The 21,079-nt window shown below is 39.3% G+C and overlaps 2 protein-coding genes and 1 long non-coding RNA gene across 3 annotated transcripts in view; all 3 read left to right on the top strand.

Moving 5' to 3' along the window:
* Positions 1-458: 458 nt before the first annotated feature.
* On the top strand, positions 459-5,056 carry LOC138022868 (uncharacterized). The gene is made up of 2 exons (XR_011126655.1): positions 459-628; positions 4,226-5,056. It is a non-coding gene; the product is annotated as an uncharacterized lncRNA (long non-coding RNA).
* Positions 5,057-7,125: 2,069 nt separating this feature from the next.
* Positions 7,126-21,079, top strand: part of LOC138022866 (transient receptor potential cation channel subfamily A member 1-like) — a 27,839-nt gene continuing 13,885 nt past the window's right edge. The window contains exons 1-5 of the mRNA XM_068869852.1: positions 7,126-7,408; positions 9,406-9,576; positions 11,890-12,176; positions 12,316-12,427; positions 15,172-15,480. Of these exons, the coding sequence (XP_068725953.1) occupies positions 7,271-7,408; positions 9,406-9,576; positions 11,890-12,176; positions 12,316-12,427; positions 15,172-15,480 (1,017 nt within the window). The 5' untranslated portion in view covers positions 7,126-7,270. The remainder of the gene's footprint in view (positions 7,409-9,405; positions 9,577-11,889; positions 12,177-12,315; positions 12,428-15,171; positions 15,481-21,079) is intronic.
* Positions 20,000-21,079, top strand: part of LOC138022867 (adenosine receptor A1-like) — a 1,979-nt gene continuing 899 nt past the window's right edge. Inside the window, exon 1 of the mRNA XM_068869853.1 lies at positions 20,000-21,079. This exon is cut by the window's right edge and continues 899 nt beyond it. Within this exon, the coding sequence (XP_068725954.1) occupies positions 20,161-21,079 (919 nt within the window). The 5' untranslated portion in view covers positions 20,000-20,160.

Here is a 21,079-nt window from a genome sequence, read left to right as displayed (position 1 = left end):
GAAGAGGAAACCTGGAATAGAGTTTGTTTTAAGATCATTCAGAACAAGCCTAAACAAGTGGAGGCTGGTCTTTTTATTTTTCAAAACTGTACTTGAAGAAAAGAAAGTGTTTTTCCAACGCATAAAAAAATATATTGTAAGACAGTCTCAACATTTAGATTTAGTTATATACTGGCAATATTTATACGTCCAAGGACCACGCCCATAATAATTGGTGGAAAATATTTATTTCCTTATATAGCATTCATGACAACAAAATCAATGAATATCTCATAATTTAAAAAGCTTTTCATGTCAGTTTAGTCCCTTTGAATAATTTCCAAGTACTTTAAAGTAGGAATCTAACATTGCACAAGATTCAGTGAAAGCCAAAAACAGTCACTTATCGGCTTTCTTCCGTAACGCTGAAAGCTGTCTGAGAAGTGCGGGCTCATGTTCCTTAAGTAATGACATCACACGCAAGTTTGAGATTACTTCAGTTCATTCTGAAAAGAATACTACTCCTCAGAGATTTTAAGGAACATTCCTTTTCCTTAAGTTAGTATTATTTTCAACTCTGCGCCCAAGGAATCTAACTCTTAGAAGGACCGAAGTCTCGTGTAGGAGAGTGTTTGGAGTGAAATTTAAGGTGAGAACAGTTCAGAAGCTCCTTAATGAATAATTATTTACAACTGTGCCTCTTACCGTGCTTTGCGCGTGCCTTACCAACTTTTAAACGGACAATTCTTGACTTTTCGCACATTTTTTCGACGGAACAGAAAAGTGCATTGCAGTGGGTAAGAAGTAGAGCAAGGGAAGTGTTTTAAATTCTAGCAAGTTGATCGATAAATAACTTTAAACTACACACAATCATTGGAAAGGATATTGGTCTTATGACTGATGCTAACACTGCGACACGCAGAGTCCTGTTATACCTTGCCGGGATCGCTTTTCACATCAATTTACAATTGTTGAATTCTTGTCTTAACTTACTGGACCAATAAATAACCGTCATACGAAATCAACTTTGATTATTTTTGCCTTTCTTGTTCATGGTCTGTTGCAAACATATTCGCCCTCAAGGTAAGAAGGAGTGTTCGGCTAATGTTCTACTTACGTGACGTAATGGAGAGTGGTATCTCTATTGAGACTGTAAGTAGCACGATTAGCTTCCATTTTAAAATCCCTTCTACCTTTCAGTGCTGTTTTTTCAGTGCAAGAAACACACATAAAGAAGAAATGACTTCAGTGCTGAGAATTACCCCAAGACTCTTCATCCAAGAGCTTCGGGCGGATACTCGGTGCTCGAATCCCGATTCAACTATACTCCAACGCGTTTTTTCAGGGGCACCCAACGAATCTGTTCCTCACATTATCTGTTCCCCAGAGGAGTCTTGCTGGCTGGCAAAAATACAGGTTTTTCGATGAGCTGGCTGGGAAATTTTGTTATTGATAGAGGTTTTGCCTGGGAATTACTGACTTTTTCTAGCATTTCAACCCGAGCTGGCTGTAGAAACTCTGAAGAATGAGGACGACTAAAAAAAAAAATAAAAAATAAAAGAAAAGAACCCCTTCCCTCTCCCAGAGAATAGTTACAAACATACGACGGCTGGTCAGAGTAATTGCGCTTGCGGAAAAAACCTGTTTTGTCCCGGTTTTGTCCCTTTTGTTCGGTCGTTTTGGATCGAGGGATTTGAAAGCGTGCGGAAATCCTGGCTGTAAATTAATTTGATCAGCTGGCTGGGAAACCAATCATTTTTATCTAGCTGGCTGGGAAATTTCTTGTGTGTCTTGCTGGGTAAAAGGAACAGATAATTTTTTCCCAGCAACACTGAAAAACACCTGAAAATGCCTTAATAACACTTATTTTCATTAACTGGGGTATAATAATACATTTTACAACAAATTGGTCGTTGGGTGCCCCTGTTTTTTTCATGGCAATTGATCTTCTGCATCCTCGTAGTTAATATAAGTTAAGTTGAATTGAAACTTTTTATTCAGTCCCCACGAGCTGCAACCAGCGTATAAATGTGTTATTTTATAAGTGATGGATAATCACACGCAATTACGACAACGTCTTACAAGAAAACAAAAGCGTTATGCTTCTTTTATATATTTATTGATTACTACTTTTTTCCATAAACTTAAATATGAAACATATACAACGTTTAATGCGGTTGTAATCTTTTAATCACGATTCACAAATCATTTCCACGCCATCAAACAATCGAAAGGCAAGAAGGCCAATCTGTTTCGAGTTCCTTTTCTCTCCCTCACTGTATCTGAAAGAAGCAAAACAGGACCACACACAAATTTGAATATCAAAAGAAAGCATCGCTTTAAGGGCCGATTTACAGGGTACGATTTTTGTCGCATGCGACAACGGCTTACTACGACAGATCCAGGACCTGACTTACGATTGTTGTGTACGTCAGAAAAAAATGTCGTAGCATTTTAAGATATGTTTTAACGTTGCCACAATCGTAAGTCATGTCGTAGGCCTATCGTGCGCTTGTCGCATGCGACAAAAATCGTACCGTGTAAATCAGCCCTGAGTCTATTCAATAGCCCTTTACATGACCGTGTCACGTGACTTTGCCAATCATAAAAAGTGGTCGTGGTACAAAATAGATGCCAGAAATGGAAAAAGGGAGATAAATTTAGTGAGAGTGTCAATTTTGAGGCCACTGACGTTTAAGTGCATGATTTTAGAGCGGTTGGAAAGTTAGAAAAATGTAAAAGAATTCTGTGCTGGATGGGGCAAAGCTTGCCATCCGGCAGCTGTTTTCTGGATAAATCTCAGTTAATTTTTCAGGCATTAAATTCACTGTGAAATCTCTCACCTAAATGTCAGTGGACTCAAAATTGACATTCTTACTAATTTCATCACGCTCTTTCCATCTCTGGCATCTATTTTGTACCACGACCATTTTTTTGTGATCGATAAGGTCACGTGACACGGTCATGCAAAGAGCCTATCCTTCTAGTTTGCTTCTAACCCTTCCGCGCAACATGGTATTCCGAGTAAACGCTTAAAGAGCGTCTTGTTAAATTACGATCTCTTCACGCTGGCTCTGCGCATCGCGAGGATGCATCAACTTGTCCCTCGGGATGACTAATCGCTTTCTTTCTTCGACCCGCGGTCTACGTTCGCTCTGGTGATAAACGTGCCCTTTTTTTATGAAGTCCCTGAACTGGTTCTCTATAATAATGAGAAAAAAAATTTTCTCAATTTTCTATGTTTTTCTTTTGTTTTCCTTTGTTACTTAATTTTTATGTTTGACCATTTTTAACATTTAAACCAAGCAACGTTTGTCACTTAAAACGTTTATAAAGTTTCATAAAGAATATGAACTAACTTGAGGATAAATTTCATTCTTTACTGAACAGCTTAAGGGCGATTCCTCAGGGAATTTCTCAATTCGATATCATTTTGAAATAGTTCAGTATAACAAAAATAAAGGCGTTTTAATGAGGCAACTTGTGTTTATACTAGCTTAAAATTTCGTAGCTAACGGAAAAAAAAAATTTCAGAGGTAGCAAAAATGCTCGGGTCTTATATATCTCGACAGCATAGCAGATCTGTCTGATATCTCGATCTATGGCACAACAGCTGTTCAAGCCAACAATCATATTTTTTACCCATCATTTTTTTTTTTTTTTTTCATTTTAAGCATGTTTTTTTTCACTCTCAATGTGATCTGGATCCTACAAGGCCATCATACCGTATCTTGACACTGAGAAATACATGCTTGCATAAAAAATCCTGTTGAAAATTTTTTACGATAAAGATTTTTTCGACAGATCGGCTTTCATTCAAATTTTTAATAATAAAAGGAATTTGACGGCAGCTGTTAGAGTTGATTTTAAAGAACCACAAAGAAAACTCGAGATAGTAACGTTTATTTTAAGAGTCTTAAAATAGTCTTTAAACGTGTTTAGGTGACTTTCCACTTTTGAGCGCTTCGTGACTCCAGTGTTTTTTTCGTAGAGGAAGAGAAACACGCCAATTTACCATAATTTTTTGAATATGCTAATTGTATTTTTTTGTTATTTCACGTGGCTGGTAGATATGAAATCCTCATTAATAAATCACTTTCTCCCATCAGTTAAAATATCTTGAATGGCACCTTTAAAGTTAGAAAGTTAAAACGTAAGATTTTTAATTTTAAATCACCTCCAGATGGTATTCGCTTTTTTCGTCGGCAGAAAATGAAATAACAGTCATCATTCTCAATCATTTCAGTTTCAGGACATGGGGAACGAATCTACGAAGGCAAAAGCGTCTAAAGAAAAGAACAAACCTGTTGTTCATCATGTTACCAGATCGCAAGGAAAAACACTGGATAACACGAAAAGCGTTCTACTCTTATACAAGATTTCATGGGAGAATGCAAGCAATATCGTCAGATTTCTCTGCATGGCTCTAAACCAGGCAAAGCCCGCCGGTTGTGTGGCAATAGAAAATGTAAACGTTGTGGATTTATCGGCAAACGACATGCAAAACATCAAGAATCGAATTCTTCAATGGTTGGCGAATCCTAATTGCGTTGTGCTGTTGTGTTTGGGCGGGGATGGTCTTTCTCGAGAGGTATTTGTTGACGAGAACGGAAAATTAAGTTGCAAGATTTTCCCGGTCTGTTTTGGAAGTAATGTCCCTACAGACTGGCCTGAAGCTTACTGCCTTGGTGTAAACGACCCCGAGAAGCTAGAACGACCAAATGAGTTGGAAGGAGATGGGCTTGATACACTAGTGGCGGCTATCCGTGGAGCAGAGCTATCATCTGGATTATACTGAAGAACCTTGACAATAAGGAAACATAGGAAAATGGTTTTGCGAAAATAGTGGTGTTTGTTAATCTATTTGCATGACTGTAGCAAGAGACCGCTTTGAGCCACGCATGCTTATAGGTAAGAAAACTGCATTGAAAGCTTTTTTAAGTATTCGTTCACGCGGCGTTATCAATGTTCTAGTTATTTGTTTTAGTGGTGCTCCGCTTTTTCTGACATCTGGAATTTGTGACGGTGTCGAACTAACAACAGATCTCCTAACCTGGTAAAAGGAGAGTTCACAAAACCCTTTTTGTACTCTTTATTTTGTTTGTATGGTATATGGATCAAATGTCATAATTCTTCAGTCTTAAAAACCTCGTCGACCCACTTATGTCCAAAAATGCACCTAATTAGATGGACGCCCAATTTGACATCCGACATGAAGTGTCTCTTTAAGTCTAAGCAATTGCTACCTATTTTCAACAACAAGGTAACGTGTTTTAAGGTGTTTTAAAAGAGAAGAATTTTTTCAGCTTCAAAGATCCCATACCAGATGATTTAAAATCCCTAGTTGTTTATTAATGTGCGGGAAGTAACTCCCGATACATTGGTGAGACGTCACGCCATTTTTCAACTAGGGGAAGTCCCATGATTTATGAGTCAATGAGTCAATGAGGCAATGAGTCATGAGTCAATGAGACTCACAGTCAATATAGCAATAATTTATTGATTAAGCCTAAGCCCTCGTCTCAGTGATAGGCCTAAGCACTCTTTGAAATTTTAGCTTTCATTTTATGGGTTAGGGTAACTGCACTAACTCATCGACTCATCACTCATTGACTCATAAATACTTGATACTCCAACTAGGGTCATCCAACATCTGTTGACTGACACAAATTCTCATGTACAAAAACACCTATTTGCCTCACCTGATTGTAAAAAGTGCACTCCTAGTTCTTTCACGATCATAGACCCAACTAGAGCCGCTTATAGTCTTAAAAAGAAAGAAGCTATCTATATTGCATGTTTAAATTAAAAATCGGCGTTAAAAATCGGCTCGTGTAACATCACCCTTATAAAGCCATAGCGAAACGTGCAGTTATATCATAGTAATGATTTTTGTTTTTTGCGTACACGCACACATGTTATGTTATGCAACTTTGTATCATCTTTTCAAAATATAACCGTCCTTGTTAAAAACTTTAAATTTAACGTTCTCCTATCGTAACGTATATGAGAGAGAGAGAGGTTTGTAGATTGAATTAAACTGATGATGGCACGAGTAATATCGAAACATGTCTTTAAAAAGTTGGTTCGTGTGTCTTAAATTTATTTTCACTTGATTTCATATCCGCAGTTCAATCTATGATTCCCTTCATAAGCTTACATCATTTCAATCGTTAAACAGTGAGTGTTCACCTCATCACGCGCGCAGAAAATCCAACAGCTGAATCATGTAAATCTTCTCTCGCGTTCTGTTGTTCGCTAGCTACAGAATCACAGATCTAATGACGTAAGCGTAATCATAGAATGGGCCCTCAAAGCACTCCAAAACATTCAGAATCTCACAGTGCAGATTTCTTTGAGATTAACGACGAAGAGAAGAAAAATGCCTCGATCCACATCTGCCGCCATTTTGGTTTTTTTTTTTATCACCTTCACTCCGCTGACCATTGAGACAGTAGACACAATAGCCGTATATATTTTTTCTCTTGATATATATATGATAGGTCGTACTCATCAAGGTATACCTCCATATACATCGTTAATTGGCATAAACATGAAACTTAAACAATATTGTCCCATATCGCCTGACATAAAACCACTGTGCTGGGGACTACAATTAGAATTTAAATGTCTTAAGTTAAATGATTCAATAAATAAATAGATAAAAAAAATTAAGGATGTATGAAACAATACTTTCAGTACCCTTTTTACTATGAAATGCTCTTTGTAATTCGACCACAGCACTTAAATCAGTCCTTATTTTTTAATCATATTCACATGTTAATTTCCGCCTAAGAAATATTAAATATTATTTTATTATGGCACCTTATACGCAAATTCGATAGACCTCGTAATCTTCTCAGTAATAAGTCCTTTAGGTTCTTATGACTAAAGTGTACAAAGGATATAAAGCTGGGAAGACAAAATAAAATGCTTCCCGGATGGGTTACTTCCGCTGTAAGGGCTCGAGTAGCGACACAGGCTACCCAGGATTGGAGGGTTAAAAATTATAATGATTTGTATCGGAATCCAGAGTGACAACCCACGAAGCTGAAGAGTCGCTTAAATCGCGTTGAACCAGGCAAATAAACACAGAGAAGCTAGAAAGTCACCAGGACAATAAAGTACGGATTTTTTACCGAGAACTTTTGGGTGTATTCCCATACAAATCCTTATAATTTTTACCCTCCGAGCCAGGGCTGCCTGTGGTAGCAAGGCGACAGTGTGACCAATATTTTCGGAGTTCGTGGGCGTTCATCTCTAATCGTTTTGCCGAAAAAAAGCATAAGCAATGGCCAAAAAAAGAGACGAATACCTAGTAATTCCTGTAGAAGAGAAGGAAATGGAAAATCGAAGGTCTCCAAGTGATTCTACAGATCGAGCTGACGATGATATTGAAGTGAAGTTTAACAAGGACTTCTGGCTGAAAGTGAGTGCAAATTGCTTAAAGTAAGGTTAAATATTGTCAGCTGGAGTTTGTTTATTATTTATTTTTCCTGAGATTCTCTTTAATATAGATCACACCAAAGATGTCCAAGCTATCCCAATTCTCTCCATGTATTGCTGTTATGAACGATTTTAGTTTCATCTGGTTTCATGAACTGTATGCGCCATTTTAATTTGCAAATCTTCGATCTGTTATCGATCAATATGAATGAAAGAAAATTTGAGCTTTCATCACCCATTCAGAATATTTTCCCTGCAGATTCTTACGCCATTACTCATACACAATTATATATTCAATGTCGTTGTTATGAGTTCGCGGAGATGGCGGGTCGTATTCAATCATCGCGCAGTTCCAATATACACACCTGATACCACTGCTAGGAAACATGGGCGTCAGAGTCAGGCAGTATGGCCGAAGAAACCAGCGACTCATATCTCTTTACAACAGAGTGTAGATAAACATAAACTCTTACCAGTCTAAATCTACAAGTGCCAGCACTTGGCAAAGTCCCTTTTTGACTTACGGCTGTTTCTGCTTAAGTGGACGTAACAATACACTAGGAAGGTACACCATAATGTGGGTATCATTGGCCATCCCGGGGGGTCAACACCCGGGAACCCAACACCCGGGGACCTTGGGGCATTTGTCAACACATCTCTGACAAATGTTTTTTAAGTCCCTGAAACAGAGCTTAAAGTCCCTATAACGCTTATTTTTCCCCCGTCTTTTTAAGTTTTCGTTTAAACATCTAGTGTCTGGAGTGCAGTAAATTCCCCTCATAGTGTATCCACGTGTTTTAGTGGGCGTTTGATTTATACGCAAAAAATGTGGCTGATCCAGTTGGGCCATGGTAGCTAATGTCATCAAAGAAGTAACTGGATCACATCTCTTTTGAAAGAATTGTGCCAAAGTGTAAAATAGAAGTCTTGTTGAAAATTTAGAGCTTTTTGTTAAGTCTTCATAGAAATGTTGGATGACAGTAACCCATCAGATGCCATGAATGTTCTGACGATTCAGAATGGAATTACATTCTTGAGTTCTTTGACGTCGTTAGTTACCAGGACCCAACTGGATCGGCCAAAAATCAAAGGCCTGCTAAAATGTGTGGATATGTTGTGGTTTAATTTTAACCTCTGGTTTAAATTTTTTTGAAGTACTACACTCCAGACACTAGAAATATTTAAACGAAAAGTTAAAAAACGGTGGAAAAATATGCATCAAAGGGTTGGAACCTAGCAATTGTGTGATACATTATCACCTATTCCCCAGTTTCAAAGCAGTTGTAGAAGCACGAAATTGAAAAAAGGTTCCATCCTGGATTTGTGGTAAATATTTTTTTCTCTCCAGCATTTCCCTGGGACAAGGATGGCTTAATTATATTAGACATCAACATTCATGGGAACAAAGCAAGGTGCCTTTCTTGACATTGCAATGTATTACCACTGACCATCATGGTGCTAGAGTATTTTGCAAATCCCTACCAGCCAGAAGGCCCATCAGGCTGGCGCTTATCTCCGGTTTCTGTAGCATGAAGTGACTAGGAGTATTTCAACTCCCCCCTGGATTGGAGGCTAGTGTATCGCAGGGTTGCCCCCAGCATTAAATTTGCCGGTACCCATTTATACACCTGGGTGGAGAGAGGCACTGTGAGAGTAAAGTGTGTTGCCCAAGAACACAACACAATGTTCCTGGCCAGGACCCGAACCCGGACCACGTGACCTGGAGTTGAGCACTCTAACCACCGCTATCTAACCACCGCACCTCCCAGGTTCCTGGGGAGGTTCCTCTAGAAAGGCAAATCCCCTGGGCTCTGGTGCGAAGTTTTGCAACAAATTCACCACCATTCCCGTGGGTTACCTGTGGGTTCCCCAGGGTCCTATGCAGAAACTTTTTATTTCCATATCAACGTTCGTGTGGCCTCTGTAATAACAGACCCTTTCAATATGACAACATTGTTGCTTGAATTATTTTGTCCTTAGGTTCAAAACAAAGTCAAAAGTGAGAAGTTACCCTGGAGCAGAGCCATGGATGAAGTGCGTGCAGATTGCTTGATGGAAAAATATGGAAAGAATGTTCTTCTTGTAATAATTCATCAATGGCCACAGAAATACAAAGAAAAACCAGAAGTGTTACCAAGCTTAGAATATCTGGTAATGATTTCCTTTGCTTAATTATTATTGTGCTTGTCACAAACTGAAATGAATACCGGTAGTACTTATATGTTTTATAGATCATTTTTGAGGGCCTCCCAGGAAGGGGGGGGGAGGGAGGGGGGTGTCTTTGTTCCCTTGTATCCACAGGCGACCCAAACACATCATTTGAATGCTCAGTGAGCGTAACGGTTTGTAGGGTTTATATGGGAAACACGAAATGCAGAAAAAAAATCGGCTAATCCTAGTTTATAGCGAGGAAAATACAAGAAATAAACTCACTCTTACTCCATCTTGTGTCCTTGTGTTGATTTGAGGCGTTCTGGGCAAGTTTTGAAATTTGCTCCTATCCTTCATCAAAAGAAGACAGTGGCTTTAGAGGTTCAGAGTTTCCAGCCTTGTCTTCTTTTAATGAAGGATAAACTAGGATTAGCTGTTGTTTTTTCTGCATTTCATTTTTCCCATATAAACCCTACAAACCATTACGTTGACTGAGCATTCAAATTATGTTTGGGTCGGCTGTGTTGTTTCCTTTAAAAATTTGCTTGTGTTCCCTTATTCCTGAAATTACTTCCAATCTTGTTCTCTGCTTTTTGATCCCTAAAATTGGTTTATGTTTCCTTGTTCCCTAAGATATTCTGTCTTTATTCCCCTTTTCCGCCGTTCAAATTACCCATGTTTCCTTGGGGGCGCGGCCCCCCCCCCCTCCCCCAACCCCTGGGAGATCCTCATTTTTAGATTACTTCCAAATGACAATATCATTTTAACAGTAGTTTAATTTTGTTTGTGTCTAAAGCATGCTGTCCTTAACAATAGATTTACTTACTGTTCAAGATGATCTAATGTGATTATGACAAGTACCATGTTCTACCACTTGCTAAATCCCTTTGAATGTTTCTTTGCGCTCATCTTAACCTTTTGATGTCCAAACCGGCCGAAACCAGCCAGACTTAGTATTTTACGCTGTCTTACGCCAGACGATTTTGCTCGTCAATGGGGAAATCCTGGGAGTCAATGGGTTAATCACTCACTGAAAAACTATGTCCCCATTAATTCATACATGGTAAACCACATTCTGATGTTAAGAAGAAGCCAGACGGCATGTAGCTCCTGGTGATCGCAATTTAGTTCGCAGTGTTTAAAGATCAAAATAAACAATCAAATGTTCCATGGTCCAAGTACTGTACCAGGATAATAATAAGATACTAATAAGCCACGATAAACCAGGTGAATTAAAGGTTTTATTCCATAGATTAAGCGGGACTTAACGTCAAACGACGATCCTCCTATGCACTCGAATCAACGGAACAAGTTCAAAGGGTGTTACTGTATCACAATGCAAATCAAATACTGTTTACCAAACAATGCAAATCACACACAAAGACAGGGCGTATCCAGAAATTGATTGTGACTTGAGTAACGAAATAAGAAACCAAAATAAACTGAACTAAATTGATATTCAACTACTGTAACAGTAAGACTCAAGATGCTGAGGAAGGTGTGTGGCATGGATTCCTTAACCTCCCTTAGGGTTTATTAACACTTGTTCCAACTAAAGATAGGGCCCACAGTATGAAGTCGTTATCTGAGCATACATTGAAATTCTGTGCATTTGTGAAAGAAGTTGCACTTGGCAGCGATTTCTCCTCAAAAATTTTAAGACCCAGATCACGCCTGTGTTTAAATCTGCAATCTTTAGCGTGGTAATCCAATGCTGGACAACTGAGCCACCCAGTCGGTTGTAAGTGTACATCTCCCTATTCACACCTGGAATATATACAAGTTTCGCTTTTGCAAATAATTTTAGTCTTCAAGTTGGTAACAATTATTTTTTTTATGCAGGGCTTTTGTAAGGATGCGCACCTGGCAAGGGGCTGGACAATCTGCGAGCCAACGTGTCAATTGCAAGCCATTTGAGTCTCTCATTTAAGTCTAAGAACCCATTTCAAATAGCGCTGAAAAACAGTATTTAAGTCTAAGCACCCATTTTAAAACCGTTAGCTTCCAATAACTGTGTGACTTGCATGTTGACTCGCATAATGTCTTGCTGGTTCGCACATTGTTCTTACTCACCTGGAAACGTGATGAGACTACCTGGCTTCGAACTCCATAACTACACCTCACAATATTATTGCCAGTTGAGTTGAGTTTCCCCAGGTTTTCCAGTTCTGCGTTTTCACAAAAAACCTACACTGTCTAATCATTTGATCTAATGCCAGGGTTCATTTGCATTTTTCTCAGTTGGCAGATCTTGTGCATAGTTACATTATCTTAATTACCTATGTGAATTTTGCTATTATTATTGACATCTAGATTAGTCGACTTACAGAAATCGTTCTCAAGAGAGACACCAAAGAAGATTACAAGTATTTTCAAGTGGATTCCAAGGATGATGCCACTTGCCCAACATTGCTGCATCTTGCCGCTGGACAAAACTTCTTACATGTGTCAAAAGCCTTGGTGGAACGTTATCCAGGTCTGATGTACTTATACAGCACAGAACATGAGGATAAACCCAGTTATTTGCCAGTTGAGTTAGCCTTGAAGAAATACAATGATGATACCGCAGCTTATTTGATATCCCAGATGCGACATGATAGGTGAGTTTTTGTTATCCCATTTTGATATTTTGTGTTGGCTTGCAGCATCAAGTCACTATTATCAAAATCCTGAACGGTGCTGCTGGTGCTCGAACAGTGGCTATGTTTTTATTAGGAATTAATAAACTATTTTTGACAGAATCCAAAAGCTGTTTCTTTGCAAGGAGGATGATGAGCAGACTCCTACGAAGTTTTATTTTGGAGATTACATCAGCTATCGAGATGAAGAAACAAATGAACCCAACATGAAGGTATTGATCAATGAAAACTGTACTACATTTCAATCACAATTCTCTTCGTTGAAATTACTACGTCGTTTTGGGACGTTTAGTCTCGTTGTTCTAGAAGAAGGAGGGCAGGGATGGTGCAGAGGCTTGTTTAGATGTCTGTTTAGCATGTGCTATCTTCACTGTGGAAATTATGTATAACTTGAAGCATACCACATGATGGTCAAACAACGCAGCGTGAGAAAGCAACATGATTATTATTGTTGTACTAATATTATTATCATGATAATTGTTAAAATTACAATTTCCTCGATTGTGATTGGGTTAAAAAGACTCCTATTTTCCACTAATTCACTTTTCCAAGTTGTTAATGGACAGTTCGTTATCGGACAGTTCAATAAACCATACACGTTCAAAGTTGTAGTTTAAATCAACCAATCACAACCTTGGTTTCAATCACCATAGAAACATTGTAGACTCCTAAGTTGGGGCTTTCTTTCTTTCAGAGCAACTTTAAACAATTTACACTGTATGCCTCCTTTGAGAGTCATTTAATCCAAATTTTCCCTTCTTTCATCACTTTGCTCTTCTTCTTTTCTCGGAAATTGTAATTATGATGATTAATCATAACCATTACAATTAACAGCTTTATTTTTCACTAATTATTGTGTAGGGTTGTAATTGGACAGTGAAGTCGGACAGTTGCTTTTAATCGGACACCTTTATTCGGATAGTTACATCAGCCAATCATATTAAGTGCACTCAGCTTAATTCACCAATCACAGAATGTAATGCAATAACCATAGCAACAACCACCTACCCTACCAAACTGGGGATTTTCCAAAATGGACTAATTTATAACATTAGACAGTTGTAAGGTATTGTGGGGTAGACTTCCAAAGATCAATAGCTTTAAAATAATGAAATCATTTGCTTGCCAGTGTTCGGGGGTTATATCAGAAACCCATAAGGGTTGAAACGTGTAACGGCCCCTTGTTTGCTGGGAAACAAGCTTCTGAATATTCGATTTGCTAAGTACCATATTTGGAACAACAAGAGAGAAACGTTACATTCAACCAATCAGTTCTCAAGAACACCGTGACGCAATACCACCAATGTTCTCGCGCGAAATTAACTGGAGCGAGGGGTTTCCAAATATGGTACTTAGCACTGAATATTCGGAAGCTGTGAACGCGTGTTACACGTTTCAACCCTTGTGGGTTTCTGGTTTTATATAATATTTTTTTGTTGGGTTGCATATCTAGACTGAATTTTGTAATAGTTACAATTACAGACCGAATTGGACTCCACTCAGTCCTATTATACCATTACTAATTAATATAATTATCATTTTGACTAATCGTATAAACATAAAACGAAAAAAGCTAAAAGGAAAAGGAATCGGTGGATGGACAAGTGCATGAATGTCTTTTTTACAACCAGGATGAAATTAAGGCGGTGTTGAATCACTACAGAATGTACATTAGGGAGCTTAAGCAACGACAACGGCGACTTTCACTTTTGTCCATTTCTTTGCCGTCGTCAGAAAAATAACAACGTGAAATAGCCAAGTTTGAGGCTTTCTGAAGAACGCTACAACAAGTTGCAAAAATAGTGGAGACACTTCACCTTCTTGGGGCGTTATTAATTTACCTATTATCTGCCACACGGCAGCCCCCCCCCCCCCCCCCCCTTTATCAGTGTTGCTAGCAAGACAAAAGACAAAAAAATTGTTGCAAACTTAAACAGTCAACATTGAAAGGGGGAGAGGGGAATGGAGGTGGTTAAGGTTTAAATTCTAGATACGGGGGGTATTGGAAGCGAGAAAAGGTGTTTTTTAATGAAAGTGTCTCAACAATTTTGCAACTTGTAGCACTTGAGGATAAATTTTCATTTTCTCCCCAAAATTAAACGCCGTTCCGACCAGTGTCATTTTTGAGGAACTAACACACTCGTTGTCTTATTAAAAAGGTTGAAATAGACACGAAGTGATTACAACAAAGTGAATATATATTTTTAAGATGACTGTCTCGTTGCCGTCGCCGTCGTCGTTGCTTAAGCTCCCTAATAAAAGTGAGAAGTGGTCCTTGCACTTAGCTAGACAATTTAAGCAACTGTCAGTTCTAAAAACTCAGGTGGCTTCAACTAGATTTAAACCCATGACCTCTGCGATGCGGGTGCAACGCTCTACCAACTTAGCTAACAACAGTTGGGAACGGGTCAGTTTTGTTGGGCTCATGTGTTTCCTCGAAAGGACTCACCCATAACTCGCACTTCAATTATATACAACAGAAATGTTTGTCGGAAGTGAGTATCGCAGCGTTGATGTTCTGCTTGCTTTACGAATCCACCACCTCCCGCTAAGCTTGTTTTGGGTCTTGTTCCGACTCTTCCCCACCCTACCCACTTGCTTTTCTATAATGTTACTGTCTTTCGTTGTGGTCCTTTTACAGCCTGTGGCGGGATCAATTTGCGCATGCGCATGGGAGCTATGCGAGCGGCAAAGCCTCGAGCAACAAGGCGCCAAAGCCTCTGGAGATTTTACGAACTGCGAATGCAACTCGGGGACACTTGCGCACGTGTCCTTCTCCCACCAGCTTCGCAGGCAGAGAAATGTCGGCCGTGTTGCTAGCCCAAACTAATTAAATAGAGAGCAGTTTAACTCTGTTACCTTCCTAAGTAAACAGTTATTACTTTTAGGCTAAAGTCATTTTTTGAAAACCAACTGTAAAGCTTGATCAAACGTCGGTTTTGATTCGTTATTGCAGAAAACAGTTTTGGCAGTTTTGGATAAGCATATAAATCCTCGGTGGCCGTATTTACCAGAGAGAAAAGGCGACGATGAAAATGATAGTGAACTGGAACGAGCTTTCAGTAGCGTGCCTGACGACCCAATGAACTACGACTTTTTCTATCACATATTGGAAGCTGACGACCATGGAAGACAACCTAAGCTTGAAGTCGCATCGGAAGTGGACGAGTGTGGAGCTCCAGTTAACACTGAAATGAAAGCCAATCCCAAGTTCAACCCTAAGTCGTTGTCATGTCTGAGACGAATAGCAGAGAGCGGAAACAAGGTTTGTTACAACCCTAATCATGATATAGTGAGACATGAAAAAATTACTCAGTTATGATTGGTTGAGAGAAATACAGTATTCAGGTAACCCTGTTCCGAAAGAACAATGTATCAAAGACACACATTTTAACTGCGGAAATGAAACAAGTTAAGTTTAGAGATGATCGTAGTTATGAACGGTACCAGGGTTCAGGATTCATATTCAACTTGTTTCATTTTCGTAGTTCAAATGTTTGTCTTTAATACATTGTCCTTTCGTAATATCATCGGCGGGTTCAGTTACGTACTCACAAAGAAAAAGACCAGCTTCCAGTTTGCTTGATAGCTCAATTGGTAGATGATCACTGCACCGATATCTCACAGTTCATGGCTTCGAATCCCTCTCAAGCCTGAGTTTGTCAGGCTTTCTTTTCGTTACTGCTTAAGGTAGCGTTCATAACTGAGATGATCTCCAAACTTAACGGTGCAGAAAAGAGGAAATTCAGTTCAAAACGAGGTAACAAGTTAATCATTCTGATTGGTCAATGATCAAAGAAAGTCACAGGTAGCCAATCAAATGCGAGCCCTAAATAGCGTCGCGTGATACGCGTGTGTTGCTTTTGCTTCAAGTGCTATTACGATCAAAAATCACTTCTCGTTTTTCTTCACATTTCGAAAGTTCTTTTGCTGAATGGAAAGGAAAGGAAAGGAACTGCTTGCACCGGAGCACTAATTAGGGACACTGTAAGTTGGTATCAACAAATTAACGCAAATCAATTCAAATTTTGGTTTTTGAGGGGAAACCCGCAGTACCCGAAGAAAAACCTCTCGGTGCAAAGTGAAGAACCAACAAACTCAACCCATATATGACGCAGAGTCTTGGAATCGAAAGAAGTTGGTACGAAAAATTAGTGGTTGCTCAAGCCCCCACTCGCTTTTCCACGCAGTTGTTTTCATTTTCCCGACTATCTGGGAGCCTGGAACAGACTACTGTCTATTGTACGAATATTTTCTCCTATAACTCTGCCCTTTAAGAAGCCAGTTTGGCCGGGCAGTTTGGTCGTTTGAAATAAGCGTAGTAAGTACTAAAGTAAAGTAAAGTAAAGTAAAGCGACGTGCGTTTTTGAGACGCAGACGGCAACCGGAAGAGAACATTTCGCGTGCCAGGACAGTGGTGTCTCACGGATTTTTATGCTAATAATTCCTTATGGAGGAAAGATACTTACCAATATAATGGTGGTAGTGAACAGACAAGTTAAAATGGAAAACAGCCCACTTCCGGTTGCCGATTGCGACTCAAAAACGTGCATGCTTCAGGAGTATCCAACGAAACCGCTCCACAAAAAAGCCGCTCTGGGGGCTGTTTTCGAGCTGGCTGGCTGAAAAAAAATTTCAAGAGTGAGCTGGCTGGTCTTTGACAAAAACCGCTTCTGGCTCACTGAGACATGAAAAACGTTTTTCCTGGCTGGCTATATAAAGCTCAGATTCTTTTCCTGGCTAAGACATTGTTCACTTTGTCCACTGGCGAAAAGTTCTTTTAGCTCAAGCATGTAATTAATTGGACAGAGGAATGATAGAAAATTTCCTTTTAGTTTCTGGCTTCCCTCAATCAAGATTTCGTCACGCAATGATCTCCTTCAAAGAGGCGGGCGCCTCTCATTTTTGCCTCGCCGTGAGAGACCTCTGCTAGCAGGGAAGACTGTGAGGGATTCATTCCAATCTTGCGGGGGAAGGCGGTTTCCTATAAGATTTACGGCGGAGCAAAATTGTCAGGAAAAAAAATTCCCAATCAAACAAAGACTCTTCTTGCATTTTCTTTCCAAGTAAATCACACGATCGTCCGCTTCAAGAAATGAACACGCTGTCTTATCATTGTGCCCTTGTTGCCTTGGTTTCAGACTACCTGGATGTGACCTCTTATGAGCTTGCGTTGGTGTCTGTTACTCATGGTGCGATGACAGCACAATAATAATGCATTTTCTTTCCAAGTAAATCACACGATCGTCCGCTTCGAGAAATGAACACGCTGTCTTATTATTGTGCCCTTGTTGCCTTGGTTAGAGCATTATTTACTGGCAAAACGAAAATTTCCAATAACTATCGCTGGCTGGGAAGGGTTTTAACATGATAAATGCCGCTGGCTGGCGCCCACAGCGAAATGTATACCTTCCTGGCTAGGAAAAGGCCTCAAAATAATGGATGCTGGCTGGCGACCTCGGAAAATAATCTCTTGCTAGCTGTCTCTGAAGAGCGGATATTTATTTCCCAGGGTAATTAAATATTAACCAAAAATGTCTTAATGGATGCCCACATATCGTGTAAGTCAATAACAGATGAATTCAGAAAAAGTGTTCGTTGGGTACTCCTAATGCTTAAACTCCCCTAATGAGAGCCTTCCCGATTCGTAAGAATAGTTTAAAGAATTAATGAAAATTCGTCTTACATCACTGCAAAAAACTTTATAAAATTCGCATGGCAATCCATCTGTTCCAGGCGTCTTACTTGAAGGCATACTATTCAGAGCTCTTCTTCGTTAATTAATCCTTCACAAAAAGCTCGTTCTTCTGTGTTTTATCTTCCGGGCCGGGTGGGAAGGGAAAAACCTCAATGTCCTCTTCGCCAGCTTAAAGATCTTTATAAAAGGTTTGCAGTCGCTTAAGATCTCTATATTTTTGATCATTTGTTCTCAATTGAGTAATCGTAGCTAAATGTTTACAGTATCGCTATATACAGAAAATATTTGGTATCTTTGTCACCTTCATTATACCACCGAGATTTTATCCCAACAATTGAGCATTTGACGTAGAAACCCTATGTTCTCATACGTTTGGCAGTTTTATTGTAATTACTCGTATCTGCTGTATCCGTCTTTACGCCTTTTCTATTATATTGTTTTTCGATTACCGGAGTGGTCCGATTTTCAGTAGAATCCTCTTTTGTGACATTTGTAATTTCGCCTTTTTAAAATAATTTTTAATTTTCGATCGTCTTTTACTACGGTTAATCAATACTTTCTACCCTTCATTATCAGGAAATAACCTGTCAGTCAAGGCATTAAAGTAAATGAGTAGTCCTTGAAAGAGGGTCTTTTTTTCACAAAGGCGAAAGGCATAAATGCAAGAATTGTCGTAATGGACGTTGCGAGATTGTCAAAGTAATTCACGAACAAATGCCGTATCTTACCTTTCTTGAACAAAAAGGCACTGCACTGTTTACAAGCATTGGCGTCTAATTTTTTTTTTATTTTCGAATTTGACAAACACGAGACAAATGAAGTAACTGTTTTTACCGACAATTAACCTCTGGTTGGCCGGACCGTGATCAATAACAGTGGGTGACGTCTCGCGAAAGTCTTCAACGTCCTCTGTGTTTCCGCCTGTTTGTTCAAAAATTACTAAACTCCTTTGTAAGCAGTTGAGAAAAGAGATTTTATTCGCAAACTGTAGCATAAACCTCAGGCAGTAGCCCATGCCAAAAGAAAAAAAAAATGTCTTTGTGAAACTCACGCAAGTCGTTGACTTTTTCCCGCTTTTAATCTAAACGGATTATACATAAATTTTGTTGACCGATACATTAGTGACGAAAGTGAGAGTTAATTTCCTGACGATGAAGCGGAAAAGATATGTTACGTTACAGTGACGTTACGCTTATTACACTGTTTGAGGATTCATGTGATGTCGGCGGGTTTTGTTTCACTTATCTTCAATTTCTGTTTATATTGCGGCTTATTTGCAGTTTGTTGTCCGGGCCATGCATTGCCTCTATTTAGGGGAAATCTTCCTGGCTGTAATTTTGTTGTCCTCTCTTGACCTCTAAGCTAAAAATACGACCTGTCCCTGGATTAACCGTGACGGATTTAAGGGCACCCAACGATAATCTTCGGTGAAATATGTGTTCGGGAGAGTCAAACTGTTTTACGTTGCCAGATAGCTACAGATTTCTTTACTAAAACATCACCTAAAAGATTGGCAACCACGGAAAAGTAGTCCCTCAGGCTTTCGTTTTCGGAAGGGGTATTTTTGCAATTTTTGGCACTTTTCTAGTAGTTTCGGATGAGCAAATGGTTCGGTTGGAAGTTCTTAGAAGGTAGTGTTCAAATAGAAATTTCTGAAATGAAGAGATCATAGGACATTCTCTATAGTTTTCGGACACTTCAATTTTCAGCTAAGATATCCAAACAGATTAAATTCTTCTAGGTGATAAAAACATCTCTTTAGACAGTCTTTATACATTACAAGGAACCTAGAAACGTCTCTCAAAGGCTTTTGGCTTAATTTGCTCGTTGGGTGCAACTTGCAGATTTAGAAAGAGGTACGCCACTCCTAAGCTGCCACAGTAAGGAGTGATCAGTAGCTTTACGATGATTTTAGATCGTGTGTACGTCCACTCGTTTGGGTTTAGGGTTACAGCCGGAAGATGTCATCAATAATGAGTCATTTCCAAATTCATTGTCATTAAGAATTTATTTCACTCTACTGGCAAAGAAAGCAGTTAAAAGAGACAGACGTGTACACTGCCCTTAGAATCTGAAAGCTAATATCACCGTTGACAATATTTGCATTTTAAAGTGGCACGCAGGCTGACACGTTTTGGTACCGAATCAAATACCAGTGAGTTGAACAGAAATTGGCTGGCAACGACTACATTCATGCGCTTACAGCTGAGCTTGATACGGACTTTGACTATTCCTTGAACAACAGCCATGTCAAATTCGAGTTCTGCAGCCTCGAACATTATCCCTCGAGGCTTTCTGGTATCGCAGATTATTCTGAGCTTTCTTTTGGCTACACCAGCCGTGTTCTCAAACGTTATTTTGCTTTACACGATTCATCGAAGGAAGTTGTGGAGAATGACTGCTACATTGTTAGTGGTCAATTTGAGTGTGTCCGATTTTTTAACAGGGCTGGTGACAGGGTGTGGAAGTCTTTATTATGACATCAATTTATTTCTCGGCCGAACAAGAGAAGAACTGTCGGGATCGCGACTTGTGATAACCTTCGCTGCTGTTGTCACAAATATTGTAGCGTCGTGTACGATATCTGTGATGGCGTTTGATCGTTTATTTGCGGTATCATCCCCTCTTCGCTATAAAATGCGAGTAACTCCAAAGAAGATCAAAGTTTTCATTGCTGTCATCTGGATATATTCGTTTCTGTTTTCTAGTTTAGCAATGGTTTTGCCCCAGAACGTCTTTGTTCTCTTGTATTGCCATCTTCACGTCACACTTCCTATTTTAGTTCTGTCTGCAGTTTACTGGAGAACGTACTACGCCCTACGAAGCCATAACGAACAAGTACGAAACATATCTGGCAGAAGTGATGAACAAATGACAGTTGTACACAGAGAAAGAGAAAGGAGAATGATTTCCGCATTTCTTATTGTTCTGATTTTATTTTATGTCACTTTTGCTCCGCAGTATATTGCTCAAAATATGTTGGTAGCTCAACCGTCCTTCGCATTAAGAGAGAGCTTTCGCTTTTTCCTTTATGTAGCAAATAAGTTTCTTTTGGTGAACTGCAGCTTAAATCCGTTTGTCTACGCGTGGAGAATTCCAAGATACAGGAAAGCGTTCAGAGAAGAGTTTAGAAAGTGTCGTTGCCGGAAGAAAAGGCAATACAATG

This window comes from Montipora capricornis, chromosome 11 (assembly GCF_036669925.1).
Source record: "Montipora capricornis isolate CH-2021 chromosome 11, ASM3666992v2, whole genome shotgun sequence".
Classification (NCBI taxonomy): domain Eukaryota; kingdom Metazoa; phylum Cnidaria; class Anthozoa; order Scleractinia; family Acroporidae; genus Montipora; species Montipora capricornis.
This window is presented reverse-complemented; position numbering and strand designations above follow the sequence as displayed.